The 20193-nt window shown below is 40.6% G+C and overlaps 1 protein-coding gene across 2 annotated transcripts in view; it reads left to right on the forward strand.

Moving 5' to 3' along the window:
- Positions 1–20193, forward strand: part of LOC106121635 (visual system homeobox 2) — a 70579-nt gene that overhangs the window by 21707 nt on the left and 28679 nt on the right. For both annotated transcript variants that reach the window (XM_013317354.1, XM_013317355.1), the window contains exons 3-5: positions 10045–10065; positions 14766–14856; positions 15875–16001. In XM_013317354.1, coding sequence (XP_013172808.1) covers positions 10045–10065; positions 14766–14856; positions 15875–16001 — 239 coding nt within the window. The remainder of the gene's footprint in view (positions 1–10044; positions 10066–14765; positions 14857–15874; positions 16002–20193) is intronic.

Here is a 20193-nt window from a genome sequence, read left to right on the forward strand (position 1 = left end):
ACCGCGCAGCCGCCCGCCACCGCCCGCCGCCGCCGTCCGCCGCCCTCCGCCCGCCGCCGCGCACTGCACTGAGGCCACTGAGCATTTGTCACCTTTCGTCCGCGACGCCGCGCAATTCGTTCACATAGGACTTGAGCTTTGACAAAATATTTCGTTAAATGCAAATTAGCAGGGACTAGGTGACGGAAAGCAGAGGTTGTCTCGCTGCGTAATTATGTAATGAGATCGAACGTTCTGTCCAGTGGACACGGGCTGGGCCGGGCCGTGCCGCGAGCCGTCGGCAGCCGGCGAGTGCGGCCTCGGCGCTCCGGAGTCGACTCCGCGCGGCACCTGACTCTCCCCGCCCGGCAGCCATTTGTAAAAATTGCCTCCGCCGCCATTTTTGCATGCGAATTTCATATTTGTAACGCCGCGGGGAGCACAGCGGTGACGGCGGCGGCGCGGCGGGTAGATTCGGTGCGCCATCATGGCCGCACAGTTTATTGTTTCTAAAACAAAGCCGACGGCGCGCGATGGCCGTTTCTGTTGGCATTGTTTAGCGGAACCCGCCATTTTTAATTTGGATATTAGGGGCCTCGTTATGTACCCCGAAACGAAGGCTATGTGCAGTTGCAGGAAAAGTCAGCGCTCAAACGTAAGGGTAATCGTAAGGGGTGGAGAACATTACATAATTGGCAGTATGTTTTCAGCAACGAGCACCTCGCCGCGGCCGTGACACCGCCGCTGCAAATGTGCGACACAGTTTTTCTTGTTCCCTTGGCATGACTCGGAATGGTATTTTCTCGAGCACAACTTACATTAATGTCAATTGACTATGTTGTTACATTCTTTATCATTCGCACTTCCATGTTACCCACCTAATAGCTGAAAACAAAAGCTTTGCATTTCAAATTCTAACTATAACAATTATAGGAAATAAAGGCTGATACTGGGAACAAATTACTTCCTTAAAAACTGTTTTATCTTGCACGTTGTGGCCCATCTGCAATAACTACAACTAGCTAATGTTTGCACACAGTAAGATCGAAACCACAGACGTTCGCATTTCCTTAACATAATGGTTATTTAAAGTTAATCTTAATATTTTTTCCTGAAATGTCACTTTCTCACCAAAACTATTGAGATGAAAAACAAATTGTGGTTCATTAATAAGATACGAGTTCGGTTGTTATGTTAAGTTGTTGGAGTGTCGAGTTGCAGAGCGGCCGACAGCTGTCAGCCAGTGAGCGGCAGCACGTCACATGGCGGCGCGGCGGACACCAGACAAAACATACAAACACAACATTAGCACATTATTAAGTAGCAAACTTGGAAGCGACAACCTTCTCCGTTACTCGAAACATTTGTGAGGAAGCGATGTTTGTTCTGTCACCTCGGGATGAGCCTCGGCTGGCGAATGCAAACAATCGTTACGAGATTCATACCTTTGTTCTCCAGAAGATAAAGTATAAAGTCGCCGAGCATATAAATTCGGTGTCGAGTGTCAAGACGCCGCACCTCGGCCGCGCCCGGGCGAGGCGGCGCTACGTTTTTATTAACATGTGTTTGTATTCCCAATTAGTGGAACTGTCGGCGACGCGGCAACAACACTTTGATCCGCTGCTTACTAATTTCCCTTGGTGTAGGCACATAATCGAAACGTACAATTATTAAGCCAACAAGAAGTACTCGTATGATACATGGTAGTGGGTAGCTTATCGCAGCTTATAAAAAAACTATTTGAAATTTGCATCAATCAATTACACATGTGAGTTTGCGAGGTGTGTATGAAGTAAGTTGATTCTTCTTTATTTGTGTTAACTTGAAGAATGTTAAACTATCTGTCACGTTATCTTGTGACAGAGAGTGAGAGCGCGGTGCTGCTGCGGTCAAGTTGCAACTAATTGTGCGAGTGTCAGGTTGCGCCGGGTGCCGATGACGGTGACACTCGCCGCTTCCCACACCCCCCGCCCGCCCTCCTGTGATGCGTCGCCACGCAGAGGCCGCACTTACCCAACGCAAATCTATTAGATATTTAAGACGTTTCCAACACAATACCCGCTTCACTTGTATGTCTTTTCTTATCATTTGACGCTAATTATTTTATGATTTAATTTAGTTTAGAAATACCTGTACACGTTTGAACGAATAGTAACGGGCATTTCCTTTAGACTTTGATTAGTTAATTTTGTTTCACACTAAACAGAATTAATTTTTGTAGGCGAAACTCAAATAATAACAAAGAAGTATTAGAAGTAGTAGTAGAAATAAATTGCGGCCATCGATTTGACGATCTGACAATGAGACAGACAAGAATATTAGTACTCGCAAGCGTCTGTGTACAGACAACCGCGGTGCTCGCTAGTGACATGCGGAATGCCAGCATGTGTCGCCTCTGTTAACCTCACTGAATAAACACCAATAAACAAACAGTACTACAGAGCAATAAACAAATATCAAATGCAGCATCAGTATCGCGTCGTCAGCCGCTCGTCGCCGGGAGAGGTCGCTGACGCCGGCCGCGTGGCTTGGCGTGCTCGATTAGCGCGCGGTGATGTGCGGCGCCACGGGAACCGCTGAGGCTCGCACCTTCGTGTTTGCTTTGGAAGCAATCCTGGCAGCGACCACTCGACGTGCACAATGCACGGCCGCGGCGAGAGTCACTCGTCCCGTCTCACAGAACAGTCGGGAATTTGGTGAAGAAATTAATTAAACACTCGAGGCGTTGTTTGGAGTGGTGTGCAAACTGCGGCTGCATTCGGCACAGCTTCGTATTACAGGATTCAATTAGTGGTGGGAGCGGCCCCGCGTCCCGCGCCCCTCTCCCCCCGCCCCGCACTCCCCGGCAGACCAAACGACACCGATCCTTGACGAGGAGCAATAGGGATGAAAACAAAGTCCGCCAACTATTAAATAGCTATGCAGACATTAATTGATGAGCTTGCATTCCACGACCAACTAACAGAATGGCACAACTCAAAATAACGACATGGTGCCCGCAATCGAGCATGACTTGACTTGAAAATTACCTTAGTTGGGTTTATATCGATCAAGAACTAAAACTTGGAACTTTGTTGCTAACTCGATGTTTACAGAACCTTAAAAAATATTGAGTAATGAGATCTTAATTTGAAAACACAAGGATACCAAGAAAAGTATTATACATGAGTACTGAAACATCGTATGTTCCTGGCTGTTTAGCCCAAACGTGTGGTAATTTTTTTATGTAAAAGTTCAAGTATCAGAAAACTGAAAGAGCTGAAGTCTTATAGATATTAGATAATGTATGTCTAAACTCACAACTCCAATAGTTACAAACTCAAAGGAAGCTCTGCTAGACTATTCTCTAATCCGCATGTATGTAGACACAGGAAGGAGGAACATGTAGTTGGTTGTATGGTATGGACTTACTTAGCTTAAAGGAAAGAGTAATTGACTAAAATTTCAATTAACCTGGACCCACTTTGATATAGTCAATTTTGTTGAATTGTCTGCGTCGTTTTGCCTTGTCAATATGTCCTCACGTTCCAAACATAACTCACTCTTAGGTAAACCTTCAGACACTGATACTAACTGTGTTACGCATTCATGCGTAATATATTTGCTTATTTCCTAATGACAATAACAGCTTGATGTCAATCACAGTTAGTCTTCTTTTGTGTTGACATTTCTGCGATAAATTTGCGCACATTTATACTGGAATCACAATATTCAGCTTATTGCTAACCTTTTAAGTCACTGTTATTTTTCTTGTCTCAACAATCTTCCATTTTTGTCATAGTACAATATTAACAATATTTCTGAATAGTAGAATATTAACACCCTAAGTAAAGTCACTTTCCATTAAGATACTTTAGTTTTACAATTGACTTTCCAGTAAAGTATTGAGTATACAAATTAACGACAGTTTAGTGAAATTGTAGCAGCCTGTATGTCGAGAGCGCTGGATGTTGGAGCGACCTAATCGATCGCAATCGAAGGTACGGGGAGCGACTTTGTTTCGCTTCGTCCTCGATTTTCAAGTGGCCCTAATTGGTTATAAGGTGAGGTGCGGCTCCGCCCAGCCCGCCGGCCCCGCAGCTCCGCAGAGCCCCGGCCCTGCACGACCCGTTCGGCTGGCGCGCTCGCCGCTGACCTAATCTCCTCGCACCCGAGTTACACGACCATTATCGTTCTTCGCGTCGCCGGAGCCGGAGGACGCATTGGCTGCCAGCTTTTTTGTTCACTTTGTTACATTTAAACGATTCTTTTGTAGCTTGAGTAAAACTAAGGTCACTAAAGAACATGGTCGGTGTCGTGGCACATTGAATTCGTTGCCAATCTCTAGTTGCGCTGCAAATTCAACATTGTATTGTGTAATTTGTGCTTCATTTTATTTTTGTCAATTGACTGTACAACAGCTTTATCAATTTGTAACTTTGTCTTGTGCTTCGATGATTATTTAAGAAATATATATTAGTGATTATTTTGTCAGTAATTACACGTTTTTCCTCGTTATATGTTGTTGGCACACACACACACACACACACATACATACATCTCGTGCGGCGTCTCACAGCGTGCTGTCTAATGAGTCGTGTGCGCTTGCTTCTTAAATCCTTCCTCTCCGCCGCGCCCGCACCCCCTGCCTGCCTACCCCCCTCCGCCCCCCGCAACCCCTATGACTGAGTAATTGCACCTTCAGCGCCCGAACCATTTGCACTTGCTTCAATGAACTTTCCTATACTTAAAAAGTAAGTTAACGATGTAGGTAGGTAGGTAGATACTGCCTGTTATCAGGGGTATTCAATTAAGTTTCAATTTTAAATTTTTATATAAATAACTGAGTTTTCTGTCTTTCTTTATATTTGGAAATAGATTTGCCTTTTGTCAAATGATAACTTCTAGTGTTGGTTCGGCTACGTGAATAATTTTTTTGTTTCTCCCAATATTAGTCCAATACCCAATAATTAAGGGGTCGATTGTAGTTTTAGCTTGACTAGAGCTGGAGTAAATTTATTAATTGGATTTATCTAAACATCTAAGTACGTAACAATTCAGTACAGATCATTTATCAAACAAGCCAAATGAAATATGACATATTAGATATAAACATTTAAGTGCTTTGTTTTGGTTACGTAGCTATAAAAGATAATTGTAGAATATTGTGATTAAGTTTTCTTCAATCTCTAGCAGTTGTATTTAACAGTGGCTGCATTGAAATATATGATAATATTATTGAAGTGATAGTATTCATTAAAAATGTTCAGTGTGCCGTGTCGTCAGCTCCAGGGCTCGGGCTCGCACTCGCACAAACATTCAAACTGTGCCGCAAATAGTATTGCGTTACACAAATCTAAGTATATCCTTACATCATTACGAGGGTCGCCACAACAATATCATTTTCAAAAAAACTGCGGAAAGCGGCGCCCCCGCCCTCGCCCCCGCTCCCGCCCTGCCCCAAGTAACGAGCCCCGAGGGTGCTCGCCCCCGAAAACGAGGCCCGCGCTCCCGCCCCGCGCCCCCGCCCGACACGTCACGGTGCTTAGCTAAGTGGATGATAAAGTTATTATGTAATTGCGAATTTAAGCCAAATACTGTTGTAATTTCTAAGATTGAGGGCTATTATAGCTCTGAATGGAAAAATCCCTCTCTGAGAGGAGAGAGGATACACCTTTGTTATTTCTACAATTTTGTAATTGAGGATCGATTGCAATTTGTATAGATGTTCTCAGCCGCCGAGGTGTCAGCTGCCAATATCAAGCTTTACCATACATATGTAGGTACATACATCTCAATGCAACGGTACTGATATTCGCCGATATTTTGAAGTCGTCAAATCTGTCTTTCACTGAATGCATTTCAACCCGTCTCCATGTTAGGCCAAGTCCCTTATTACACTTTCTGCCTCATTTTATTAGAATGGTTTCTTTAAAAATTAATCTAGTTTTTACTTTTTACTGCACCTTTTTTATGAAAAAAAAAATGTTGTTTTTAATTTTTATAAAGTTCGTAGCATCTTCTGCGCTGTAACATCCCATCAGCTGATTGTTCTTTTAATTTTTCCATATCATAACCTGACATGTTATAAACTGACATAATTCAGTTATATCTTAATGATCGACTTGTTAAATACAAAAAGAATTTCTCAAATGCAATTGGTAATTCCTGACATGTTCAAACAAACTGTTAAGTACATACGTTTGTATAGATGTCCAAATAAAATGACTAATACCTAAATTTGATGTCTTGAATATAATGCAGGAGATGAGGATGCTGAATTGTGTCATTATGATATACTTATAAAGAAAAACAAGTGAAAATGAAATGGCTATTGAAAGAGTTATTTTAAGTGAGAATATAGATGATGTGGTGATGTTAGTAATTAGAAATAATAAAGTGGTAGATGATGATCAATATAAATAATATTATATAAGTCAAAAAAATAAACATTTTGTTTCTCCATATATTTATGCTAACATCTTCAACCCTCTGTCGTGAGTTCGTGCTCCCTGCTAGGCTGATTTTGATAGGACTTCAATGGACGTTTAACGTTCTCGTTAATGTGTACACGATTGTTGTGAACAAGTAAAATACAAATAACAATATTATTAGAGCCATGTGAGATGTGACGGCGGAGCGCGTCAAAGCGGCGGAGGCAATCAGTTGTAGTTGCTTGGCGAGTGGGGCGCTCAGCGGCGCAGCACCGGTGCGACACCGGCACACCACCGGCACACCACCGGCGCACATCGAAACACTTTTTGCTTTATATTTCTCAAGTGAACCTTAAAATTGAGTGAAACCTAACTTTTGTCTGGAAACACCTTTTCAAAGACACCCCATTCCGCTGGTGAAGCGCAAACTTTCGCTCTCGACTTCAAAGTGCATCTCTCATTTATCTTTTATCCTGCCACCTACTTGTGCCAAGTCCCCATCGACAGCCTCGTGCCGAATGATGGGCCTCGACCGAACAAGATGTGGAGACAATCCCTGGCAAAGCTTTAATTGAGATATCGATTGCAGGCGCTCTCCAGACCCTCGGTAATTACTGGCTGTGTCTGATAGTCAGTGCCGACACGACAGTTGCACGCGGAAAATATTTATTATTAAATTAAATATTGCTCACCGCAGCCGCAACTCTAAGCAGACCCGCGAGCTCAAAGAATATGTAGACCGGGGGAGGTCTTTATATATTGGTTGTTAGTGACACCAGAATCACTAAAATTTTTAAGGCAGAAATTAAGACCTATGGTTATAGGTCGTCTTCCAACCAGCATGGCGCCTTGACTCGAGGCTGATTGATGTGCTTTAGTTTAGTTTAAATTGGTTATATTTTTCTGATAGCTCCAATAAGCACGATTTACTTACAAGTATAGCTGTTGATAAGAACAATTTAATGAAAAAGTCGGATCTTGGTCCTCAAAAGTGAGCATGACGTGAGGCTTAATCTAGCCTCTTTGGTATTCATATTGTCAGGATCCTCGAGAGAATCGATTATTGAAGTTTGGATTTGTGTATCTGTACTAGCTCATTAAATATTGAACGTATTTTATGATGTACAGAGTTTGGAGAAGATTAAAACGTTATTGATTTTGTCCCAGTATTGAAAGATGCGCGAGCGCAGGTATCGCTCACTGCATCGAACACCCTCACTGAACTGAGACGTGGCCTCAACTACCGGACTAGGAATACGTACATTACACACAAAACACCAATGAAAAGAGCATTGTCACTATTTCATCGAATTGACGGTAAAACAATTATAATGCTTAGACCCTCTTTTGCACGTTTCTTTTTCTACCGACAGATGGCATTGTTACAAAAATTTATCTCACATGTATGTAGGAGGCGCCACAATCGAATGTTTATTTATCAGATTAGCAAATTTAGCAGTTTATTCATGAAACTAAAATATAAATTCGAGCTCCAGTCACTGAACTATGACACTTGTCACCAGATGCGAATTAACTAGAAGTGTCGGTGATAATTTGCTACATGTCTCTTGTTGAGGCGAGCGCTGAGCGGTGAGCGGCGAGCGGCGAGCACCGGACGCGAATTTAACCGAATCAAGTGCTCTTTGCAGTAACGTTACACACTATTCACTTGAATGGAGATTTTAATTAAAACAATTTTGTTGATATATTTTCATGCGGTATTCCACTGATCGCACTCGAGCGGGTAATCTGATGTTAGGTGAGCAGCGCGGCGCCGCGTGGTAGTGAGTGGCTGCAAATAAAACAGCGAGTGTATTAGTGGTTTTTACGACATTTGGTATATTTATCAGCTTCTAGATACAGAGGAGGAATTCACAAGAACCCGCTATCTTAGAAATAAAATCAGAAATTACTTTGATGTTCAAATTATTTAGATTTTTTTGAAGCAATAATAAATTATTCAGTCTAGTGGACGTATTAATATCAAGCATCAACTCAGGATCAATGTGTATCAAACAAAAAATAAATATCTGCTAATCAGATACCAGAATAATTTGTAAAGTTTTCGGTTTTGCGTGAAGTGTTATTAGCACGCACGGCCGCTACTGCTGTCAGCGTGATAAACCTACTCGTCACTTTAACATGAAAATTTAATTCATACAATGAGGCGAGCAGTCGAGTGCTAGCGTGCTCTGCCTGGCCACCTGGACATGGCTAAGCAATTACATATCCGCCATTTTGTTTCGTCACGCGTCACGCGGCGCGCATCACGTTAGCAAACACGTCGTAATTGAGGCTCATTGTGCGAGACACGTGAAAGCTTGAGCGCTTATAATATTCTCATTAGCTGATACAATTCATTTGGTTGTTTGCACGTTATTATGTAAATTGTAAACGAGTCATTCATTAGCGATGTTCTTAAATAGTTAATTGATGGTATTGTCCGGTCGTCGTAGCGTCCAGGTCGCAGGTTCGAGGCCGGTGTGAACACGTGCAGCGATAACCACTGTCTTACAAATAAGCTCACTATTGACACGTTTTTATGTAAATCCCCAAGAATAACTGCTACAACACAAGCCTTTCCTAACATATACAGTTGCCAAATTTTCCTTTAAGCAATGATACTGTTGTCTCGTGTTATTCATTTATCACGAGCATTGCTCACGGATTTACTCATTTTAGAAAAAATCTCTTTTGCGTTTGTGTTCAAAATACATAGAAAACTCATTAAATTCTGTCATCCTCGTTAACGTCCTATATATTATTTATCACATTTTATGTTAACCTTCATCAAGTTCACAAACACACATTTACATACAGATAGCAAATAATAAAGTAATAAACGTGTTTGTTCAACAAGTACGTGAATGACTCGGTGCTAAGAAAATTTAATTGTTTTGTTTCAACATAACTAACGCAGTACTTACATTAAGTCATCGAATTAATAAATCGCTCTTTTTGTTCTTTCTGTTTACATTTTAATAAACAATATGATTAAAAATACTAACAGTTAAAATTCTCAGAAATTAAAAGAAGTTTGTGTTTTCGCAGTATGAGTATATTCTAGAATATTATAAGCAAATAACTTAAGCTTAAGAATTATGCGTTTGCGAACTGATTATGCTTGTGGCGGGGTAATGAGATGGGACGAGGGGTGGGGTGAGTGCCGAAAGCTGAGGCATAAAGCGCAAAGCTGAAGGCGCGATGCTGTCCGAGAGGCTCGCGGATAAACAAAGCCTCCAGATCACAATATCCGGGCGCAATGAGGCCGCGGCTTTGTTCATGTTTTGCTCCATTTTTGTTGACACCCCGCGTGTGGGAACAAGCCGGGCGAGGTAACGCGATCCCGGGGCCTGTAGGGACTCTTGTTTTTGGAGGTTTTTTGCGCGTTGGCGAGCTGCAGGCTGGCCTTGAGCCCTGACATCGTACAGCTTTTGTAATACACGGCTACCTCTTGTGAGCTTTTTTAGTAATATCGTGGAATAAATATTGATAAATGAATTACCATATTATAATGTTAAACTCTCATATCAATTATGTTTGTATAAAATTAATATTAAACATTAAGAGTAGAAAAGTCTCTTAATTTTGATTTTGTCAATATTTTAATTGTGTTATTTTTGTTTGTTTCATGTACTCGTACGTTATGTAGCGGTGCGACAATTTTATTCAGGTAAACTATTTCAATGAAATGTTAAGTGTTTAATAGTAACACCCCCATGACATCAACCCTCTCTACAAATTACGAGGGCATATCGATTTTAGTATTACTATAAACTGCCACAGTAAAAACTTTGTTGTGAATTTGTTGGTTTCAATTAAATAACATCGGTCATTTTGTTTTGTATGTATATATAATTGACTATATCAAATATAATACACAGTATAATAAATATGAAAGCTGTTAGTTATTTTCTTGACTATCTCTCTCATCTCTATAGGTAGCTCGATTTTCTAAAATGTTATTCACTTGTTTTTTCGCGAAGACCAGATGTTGTCTCTTTCTAAAATATAATCAATATCCTAAGTTATAAATATCTACTTAACATTGACATTGTCCCATGTAAGAGGCAGATAGAGGGAATGTGTGAAATGATTCCGTTTTTATTGCTATAATGCGTATGATATTCCTAAATAGTAGCGGACACCTCCACGAGACGTGTACACAGCGAACACACCGCACTGTTTGTTGCGGAGCCACGAAAACGAAATCACTTAAAAAAGTAATTTAAAATGTGACAAAACCGCGTCGCGAGGAGCCACACAATTAGCGTTGTGAGTGAAAGAAATTGCCAATTTGTGCGCAACAGAGCAGCGTCCCCCCACCGCCCCGGCCTCGCCCCGCGCTCACCCTGCACTCGTCCCCGCTGTCGACAGCGCGCCGGGAATATTTGATTTGTACATTCACAAAATATATTTGCAAGTGTCGGACATTTGCGTGTGTAAGTTGATGCTATAGATATATGAGCATGTCTATTCAAATTAAAAGTTTTGATGAACACACAAAGTGCTACGGGAATGCTCAAATTTATAACAGTACTCTTTTTAGATTTCATCAGGTTTTTAAGAAATATCATTAATGTTTTAAAATTTCATCGTAAAACTTAAAACACATTAAACAGGGCATTAAAGATTTTATAAGAGATTTTATGTGGGATTTTCTATTCATTTATTTTGATATAACACTGGCGAGTAACGTAGCTATTTGCAACGTGTTGCGTCAATAACTGGGAGTAGATGTAAGTGGCGTATCATAGAGTTAGCTCGTTACCTCGCTGCAGCCGGCAGTAGCGGCAGTGCAGGAAGCGGCAGGAGACGGCAGGAAGCCGCCGGGTAAATCTAATCGCGAGCGGATCCGCGCAAATTGCCCTAGCGATTGGCAATCAGTGGCCTCCGCGCCCGCGGGAACTAAATATTTGCGACGCTCACCTGTCAGACTTCTTTACACGAATAAAATGTTACATTAAATTACTATAACAAGTTCACAGTAACTTTACAAACATAATTTTCAGTTCAGTACAAAAAAATGTTTGTGTGTTACGCGGACATAACTATAATACCTACTAGTTTAATTTTTTATTACATTTTTGTTGACAATATTTTTGTTTGAAAAGCTAACATGAATTAAATTTTACTCAGCTTAGGACACGCTAAATCTTTTATTGTAATAAATGACCGCGACGGGCAAATGACGATTAAGTATTTTTAACATAACTAGTTTACGCTGTTTTTTATGAATTATTATGATTATGGTGGTTGTATGAAAATCTCAATTAAAATTACTGTTTATTTAGTTTTTTCTTTGTAAATTTACACGTACAATTGTATTTATAAAATCATAGGAAATAGACTAAAAAATATTTTGTTTGTGGAGAGCGGCACGACAGACAGCGCTTGTTGCGATATTCTCTGCGAGAACGGCTAACGCCATCTATCGACGTTTGCGAGAACTAAATGTGAAAGTTTTGATTTTCGCAGAACTAAGATTAAATTAACACAGGTTTTGGTTTAATTTCATTATATTTAGCCTTTATCTCATTTACTTTAATTATTTATATTTTATAAAGTAAATAAATAGAACTGAATATAATTAACAAGTTAGAATTAGTTTACTGAGAGCCTAAAATTTTATATTTATATCTAAATAATTAATTTGTAGCTTCATATATCTTACAAATATATGGATTCAATGTTTACTTGTTTTTTGAGTTGTTAACGAATTAGATCTGATATATTTGAATAAATATGAATTAAGGAATTTTTTTAAAGGTATTCATATAAAAACTTTATAGCGATGATGAAGTTAAATTATATATTTATATTTAACGTTAAAGTTTAGTAAATATGCTACAAATTAAAATATTTATAAATAACTTTTACAACATTTATTGTATCTACATATTGAAAGCGATTCATTTTCTCTATAATGTAAAGTAAAATCTTTACTTTGACTACTAAATACTTACCTACTATGAAATCAAATATTTATAAAATGTTACATTTAACATAACACATTTCAACAACAGAATAAATATCCAAACATTATTATGTTCATTTAAAAAGCCTACCTTATGGAAAAGTTTTTTTTTTTACAAAACAAGTTTTAAAAAAGGTTTTATTAGTAAGCTTTTTGATTAAAAAGATAGGTATATGTTTTTTAAAAGGAATAAAATTTATTATTTGGTATATTTTTAAATAATAGAAAAAGAGTAATATTTGATGTAAAAATAAACAATATCAAATTGTTTTTTTTTTATCCATGTAATTAGTATTAATTAGTTTAAAATGACCAACTGTTACTTACTGCCAGTGAAACATCTCTCTACTACGTTTATGAGATATGACAACTGCTTAATGTTGCACAACTCAACGCAAATAAGGAAGGCTTTAATTGGTGCGATGCTTGTAACAAGATTGCGTCATCAATCATAGCAAACGGCGCGTCAGTAGGTATGTCTGTACCTCCTCACCTTAACGTTAACAATGTTACTCGCCAAAGTGGCGTCGTTCTCCTACAAGTAGCCTTCCTCCGCCGGAGTGCCTACCCTAGCGGCCCTCCCATCACAACACGACACACAACTATCGACTCTATCGCCTGTGATATAAAGTCGCAAGTTGTATAGTGCGTTGGTACGTGTCAGCGCATACATTAGTATTGGCTGGTGCACGTAATGACCCGCTTATAATATTGAGTCTTCTTAATACAATACAATGCCACCTCGAAACTCGCGGATCGAGTACACGTTAACATCGGGGCCACAGCCACGGCGACTGAAAACGACGCCAAGTGATCATTGTACTGGCAACTATTATTGCAGAAAAATAATATCTTATCACGTAACACATAGGATACGTTGAGTCAGATTGAAAACATTTAAATAGGATTTTGAAACTTGGATAGCTTGAAAGCGGTTAGATTATTGCTAAATTATTTTACTCGAATTTTTCTTTTTATATTATACTAGCTGTAGCCCGCGACTCCGTCCGCGTGGATATAGATAAAAAAACAAAAAATAAAAATGAATAAATAGTAATCCTATGTCCGTCTCCTGGCTCTAAGCTACCTCCTCACCAATTTTCAGGCATATCGGTAAAGCCGTTCTTGAGTTATAAATAGTGTAACTAACACCACTTTCTTTTATATATATAAGATTTGTTGAGTGTAAATAGAAAATGCACTAAACATCTCGTGACTATTAGACTATTAGCATTAAACTGGAATCACTTTTTCGTAGATAAATGTGTCTTCACATTTAGTATTATGCATTTACTTTCTATAATAATATATGAAAACTTCTTTCACGTTTATACGTTGATGTTGAATGTGAGACCAGTACTGGCTAGCATTATGCAGGAGCTAACAAGTTAATGAGTAGATAACTGCGGCCGCATAATCAGCCTCCGACCTGCACCGCTCCGCTCCGGTCTCACAGCAAGCGTTAACTCAAGTGCAACTAAACCTCTTTTAAACTGTTTATGTTAATACTAAAACACAGTAACACCACTACAACTTTATGTTCCTTCTCATAAAATGTTTACTGAAAGTGAATCATCTGTTGTCAAATTCAAGTTCAAAACAGTAATGTTTTAATCATTTTTATGGAACTCAATAAAACATTTGCAAATCGATTAGTTACGCTACAAAATAATGTACACAACGGCCCCGCGCGATGTCCACGTGCCTTGACCGCGCAGACTGCGGCCCGCAAACACGGCCCCGACACCCCAAGTACACGACACAACACAACACTATACGCGATTCGTCACACCGCCGCTACAGACTCCATTATCACGACATTTCACCCCGTGTCGTGACCATCGCCACTTGTTAACACAGCTATAAACGTGCCGGGAACTGGTGCAGCAATGTAACGAGCCGATAACGTATTATCGAGCAGAGCACGGCGACAGAATCGCTCTAAATTTAATAATTCATTGTCGTATTCATTGGCACCAAATTCAATTACACGGGGCGTCCCCAGGCTTCCCTCCCCCTCCCCCGGACCGCTCCGCTCTCCTCCCCGGGCTCCCCCGGGACCCGCTCGATCTATTCTATTAACCCGACGTCGCTTACTAATTCAGGCGACAATCACATTCGGTAATTATGTGACAATCCCCGGGCGAGTCGGCCCGCGCCCCCGGCCGGTCTGCGCCCCCGGCCGGCTATAGATGACAAGAGTGTGGCGCTACAATACCGTTATTTGCAATAATTTAGCAGCTTTATTAAATAGTTTGCAGAACATTTTAAGCGGTCTGTTGTCGTGGGGTAATAAGCTTATTGCATTTTATAAGTGGAGACAGATTAAGTGATGATAATATTCATAGCCAGTTTACATGTGTGTGTATGTCAGTTAACAATGTGTCTGTGTGCAGGTGTATCGTCTCTGGAAGCGGCCAAGGACTTCACAGTGGACGGCCTCACAGCCTACAACGGCAAGAAGAAGAAGAAAAAACGCAGGCACAGGTAACTGAATGCTTTATTTATCGCTGTTGTTCTCAAACACGCACAAATACAAGAAACTTAGCAAACGTCTCGCTCACTCTTGCTAGTGGGTGGTGGGTGGTTCATGAGAAGTGAGTCGAGCAGACGGAAGTTAATTTGCGTTACATAGTTAACATACAGTTGTTAAGATTAATATTAATATGATAAATATTTTAAGGCAGCTGCTACAAACCTTTAATGTTAACTGAAAAGTCGGACTGCCAAGTGTGCGGTCAAAAACTGAAGGTTCGCAGCGGACTTAATGGAGAGATAAAGATTTTTCATTCGATAAAATAGATGTTGAAGAATTTATCCGTACATTTCAAATTAAAGCTATGATTACTTAAGTTAAATCAAATTATAACTTAACTACGGCGCTATATCAATGTGCGGAGACTCTCAAACATTTAGATTCAATATTCTAAATATGCTTTTCCGTTAATTAACTTTCAATTGGGAAACATCTCGCGCCCCCCCCCCCCTCCTCGAGATAATTAACGTCTTGCGCGGCTGAGGCGGAGGAGGTTTTAAATGAATACATTCCAATGTAGGTTAGGTCTGATTGCTGTTCGTATTCACACATTTGTGCACAAAACTACGTCTATGACCACTTAAAGCCTGCCTATTTAATGTGCGCTCCTAATTAGAAAGAACGTTACATCGTAAACACTGTGACAGAGCTGTAAACGTCAAATGAGATTTTAATAAATTAAACGCAAACAGTGAAAACTAAACATTTTTGTAAGACATTTACAAATTATTGGAGTCGTACTAAATTCAATTGAAATAAATTAGATTTGTAGATATTAGTAACTAATAGATAGTCGAATGTTATTATAATATCACGTTAGAAATACTTAGACTTCCTTCATTTTACTAAACTATAAAATCAAAAACTTTTAAGTAACTTATATATAGTAGAGACTGTTCCTCCAAGATGTGATTATCTCTCCGTGTCTCGTCTGCCAGTAGTAATGTTGTGTTACGTGTGATCCGGCAGCCGCACGATCTTCACGTCGTACCAGCTGGACGAACTGGAGAAGGCGTTCAAGGACGCGCACTACCCCGACGTGTACGCTCGCGAGATGCTCTCCCTCAAGACAGACCTGCCCGAAGACAGGATACAGGTGAGTCACACTATCTCTGTCACTCATCTTTACAAATCTTAACTTAAGAATCTATATTTTTAAGTAACGTGAACCAGTTATTATTATAATTTAATTTTTAATTGGAAATGTTATGCGACTCCGCATATTCCTAGGATAAATTAGAACAACGTCAATCTTTCTCTACGTTGGCAGAATTAAAATTCAGAACAAACAAGCTATTTAATTGTCCATATTATAAAAAATATTATCGAAGTAGACTTTTACCTCAAACAGGTAGAAAGGACTAAAATAAGAAAGTGAATACGTGTATTACTATTATACAATAGAGTGTTGTAGTTAATAGATCGTTTTGTGAGTATTGTGTGCGGACGATTTGCTTGAAGAAGGAGCGCGTAATTGGATTAGCGGCAAAAAGCAGCGGTGTCGGGTCTCGCCCGCTAGAGGCCGGCGCTGCGGCCGCGTCACCGCACTGTCACCACGCTGCACTGCCTTCACATCAGTCCTACTGACGAAATAGTTAATAGTTAAAAGTCACACTAAGAAACATAAAGATACTAAAGCTAACAAATAATGGAATGAATATTGATATTTTGTTGATATTATTATAATACATTGTGTTGTATAGCAGCAGTGAGCAGTGTTTCTTTCTTCGATATTTACATCTAATTAGAAATTACCGCGTTCGTTAAATAAATACCTATGTAAATTACTGTAAAACAATTTAAAAAAAATTGTAACGTCCCTGGTATGTCATTAGTGAAGTTTTTGTCTCAAAAGTTGAGCAATATGTTTTAATGTATGTGTTATGTTTGATTATTAAAAAAACGTCCTGTCGTTATTCGAGGAATATCCTGATCCTCAGTATATTCATGGTGACAGGAGTTGCAAATCGATGTTGTAGTGAATATGACACCCGGGCGGGGCAACGTGATACTTTACGCGAGGACCCGGCTCCCGGCTCCCGGCACCCGGTACCCGAGACCCGGCAACGATTCGAGGAAGGAAGCTTCCCTTACCTTGTATTGTTCGCCTTCGCCCCGTCAGCTTAATTTCCCGTCGATTTATGGTTTGACAAATACTCTCCTCTGTGTCAACGTTTTTATCGTTAATTCAATTGTAATGGGAGCCAGCATTGTGCCGCCGACGGAGACGGACAGAGAAATAATTGTGCCAAGAAAACATCGCAGTTATAACCCCAAGTTAAGTTTGATTCGTTCAGTAAACATGTCAACCCTTTTTCTAAATATATGTCAGGTATTCGGTTACAATTCGAGTATAATAAACTGATATCAGAACAATTTGTTGCATGCAAGCTAAATCCAGTGAAAAATATTGCAATGAAGAGAAATTAAATAAAGGCTTGCTCAAATAGAAATAAAATCTTCTATAATTTGATGTGCTAAATCTCTTTGGTTTACAGTTGTTATATGTATACAGTTTTTGAACTAGGTTTTTTTTTATTGAAATCCTTTTTTAACATTTTAAACTTATATTTCCCGCTCGTACTAAAAACTTTTTCAACCTCAATAGAGTTGATAAGTTTGAATTCAAACGTTTGTTTCAAAAGGTCTTCGGATTGTACTGCTGCTGGTCAATACGTCAGTATATTTTCCAGGAAAATGATTATAATAACATTGTTACCTTTTCCTTGTAATATTTTAATTATAGCTTGTGTAGCTCTACTCCTTCGAGAAATAATTGTAAACAGCAATGCGTTATGACGCGGCATACAGACCGCGGTGCTGCGCGGCGTGGCGACGACGGGCAGCCGCAGTCCGCGCCGGAACAATACCGCCACTTGTCTTGTAATTACTTCAGCTACAATCATAATTATTATTAATAGTTTTTCCGAGCGTCGTCGGCTGCACACGCCGCCACAACACAAACACGACCCCGCGAGCCTCCCCACGCACGAACCACCCCACCCCCTCCTCAGCCTCTGCCCGCCTCGTCGCGCGCACTCCTCGCGCTTATGAAATTTTCATTCGAAAGGCATTTGTACGATGTAAAGTAAACTCTAATCATGGCATGCAGAGCGTATCAGCTGTCGATAGGCCTGGCTCTGGGGCGGCAGGCTGCGCGCTGCAGCCCCCAAGGCGCATTGTTTAGGGCGCGTGGTGCGCGGGAGGCGCGGGGTGGTTTTGAGCGATGGCTTAATTTCGGTATAATGGCCTGCTAGAGATTAGGTTTCCCGACCGCTTCGTTACACCGCGCGCCCCGCTGTACCCCGCCCCCACCCCCGGCTCACGCCGCACACACGCACACTAATTACCAATTAGATGAGACATTCGATATTTCATAACTTTATGTTTGAATAACCTACGTATCTATATTTAATAACCATTAGATTAATGTTCAAATACAAAAGAATACATAATATTATAAAAGGGATATAATGATTGCTATATTTTTATACATATCTATTGGAATTAAAACTTTTGAGTATTTGTATTTAAAAAATCTCAATTAATGCAATAAAATTACCGAAACCTATAATTGAGTTCAACGTTTAATTAAAAAGGGAGATATCAAAGTACACTCTAGAGCCATAACTGAATTGACATCACTTAATTTTGTTGACATTTCTCACTCACAAACTAAGAGTAGAGTAGTCATTCAAACCATCGATAATTGCGACCGCCTCCAGCGCAGCGCCCGCAACCCCCCAAAGCCCACGGCTCCTGCTAATCATTACCCGCGCAGGCTGCGAGCGGAGGCTGGCAGCTCGGCTGGCGCAGTTCGTGTGCAGCGCGGCGCCATCTAGCGGCGGCGCGCACCCGTAGCCATGGCGACCGAGCCTTCATTGCCCACTTCGTCGGCGCAAGGACGCGTCGTAACGCAGCAAGTGCCCGCCGCGGCCACTCGAATATAAATCTTAATTCGTAGGCACTTGAAACTATTTCAGTGCACTCTACGGCTGGTGTATGTGGCCAGCGAGCGCGCGGCCGGGCGCCGGCGCCGCCCACCGGGCCGACATGGCGGCGGCGGCGGAGCGTCTTTTTGCGCGTGTTTTGTCCGCGGCGAGCCGTGTTTATGAGATGCTCTTAGTTTTGACATGTTTGTTATGGTATTCCCCGCTTACACGCTCACACGTCGCACACTTTTGACTGTCGTAAAGTGTTTCTTTATGAATAGTTAGTGTGCTGTAGTGTTTGATTGTTGTAGCGTGTTGCCATTACGTTTCCTTTTTGGGCGTCACCCTCGCCTCGCCTCCTAACAAAACAATACGCGTCTTACTGATCGTGTTTACTGACATTTGATTTTTTTTGAAATTTAAATTGAAACAATATCGAGTTGCGTTCTGCATTTCCTGACAATTATTATATGTACATAATGTTTTTATTTATTCAATCGAAAGGAAAAACTACGAGAATGATTAGAGAGTTTAAAGCTGGCGACCGAAATGAGTTGAATATCCCGCATTGGACTAATGTGGCAAAGTGCTACTTTAACATGGCACTCTGCCCCACCCCCCCAACCACCGCACGCACCCCGCGACCCCCCGCACCGTCTAGCGGGCGGCGGCTCCTTTGAACTTACAATGCTAATGCTCCTACAAAATTTTCATGATAACAAAGGCAAATGAAAACACACGTCTGCGCACCCCTCGCCCACCTCCGCGCGCACCCGCACGCGTTAATGTCCATTAGCGCCAAAAGTAGCGGTGTTATTTTAACAAAGAAACATGACAATGTTTTGCTTATTAGAAAAAAAAATAACAAATAAAATTGAAGCATTGTGTATGTACTGTGTTGTAATAACATAAATCAATCTTTCTGTATTTTTTTCTATTATAATATTGGTAAGATTTACTTGCAAAACTTTTAATATAATGAAGGTTTCTATAGTATTTGCAATATACAGTAGCACTAAACTGTGTGAACTGAGACACAATACACGTCTAATAATAACCCGGCCGCCGGAAGTGTCGATAAAAGCCCCGGCCGGCGCGCGAGCCGCTTCCGATTGGATTGCACCAGCCCCCAGGGCACCCGCCGCACCCCGTTCGTAACCCCCTGCGCCCACCGCACGCCCACCGAACCCCCCGTACCCCACACATGCAACAGCCACTTAATACCTTCGTCCTTTTCATGTGAACAGCCTTTACCTATATGCCTCCTGAAGTTCCTCAACATCAAAGAAGTATTAATTGACCACACTCGACTAGTACCTTCACATCTGTAGCATTTTATAATAACTAGAACTATTT

This window comes from Papilio xuthus, unplaced genomic scaffold, assembly GCF_000836235.2.
Source record: "Papilio xuthus unplaced genomic scaffold, Pxut_1.1 DF826938.1, whole genome shotgun sequence".
NCBI classification, from domain to species: domain Eukaryota; kingdom Metazoa; phylum Arthropoda; class Insecta; order Lepidoptera; family Papilionidae; genus Papilio; species Papilio xuthus.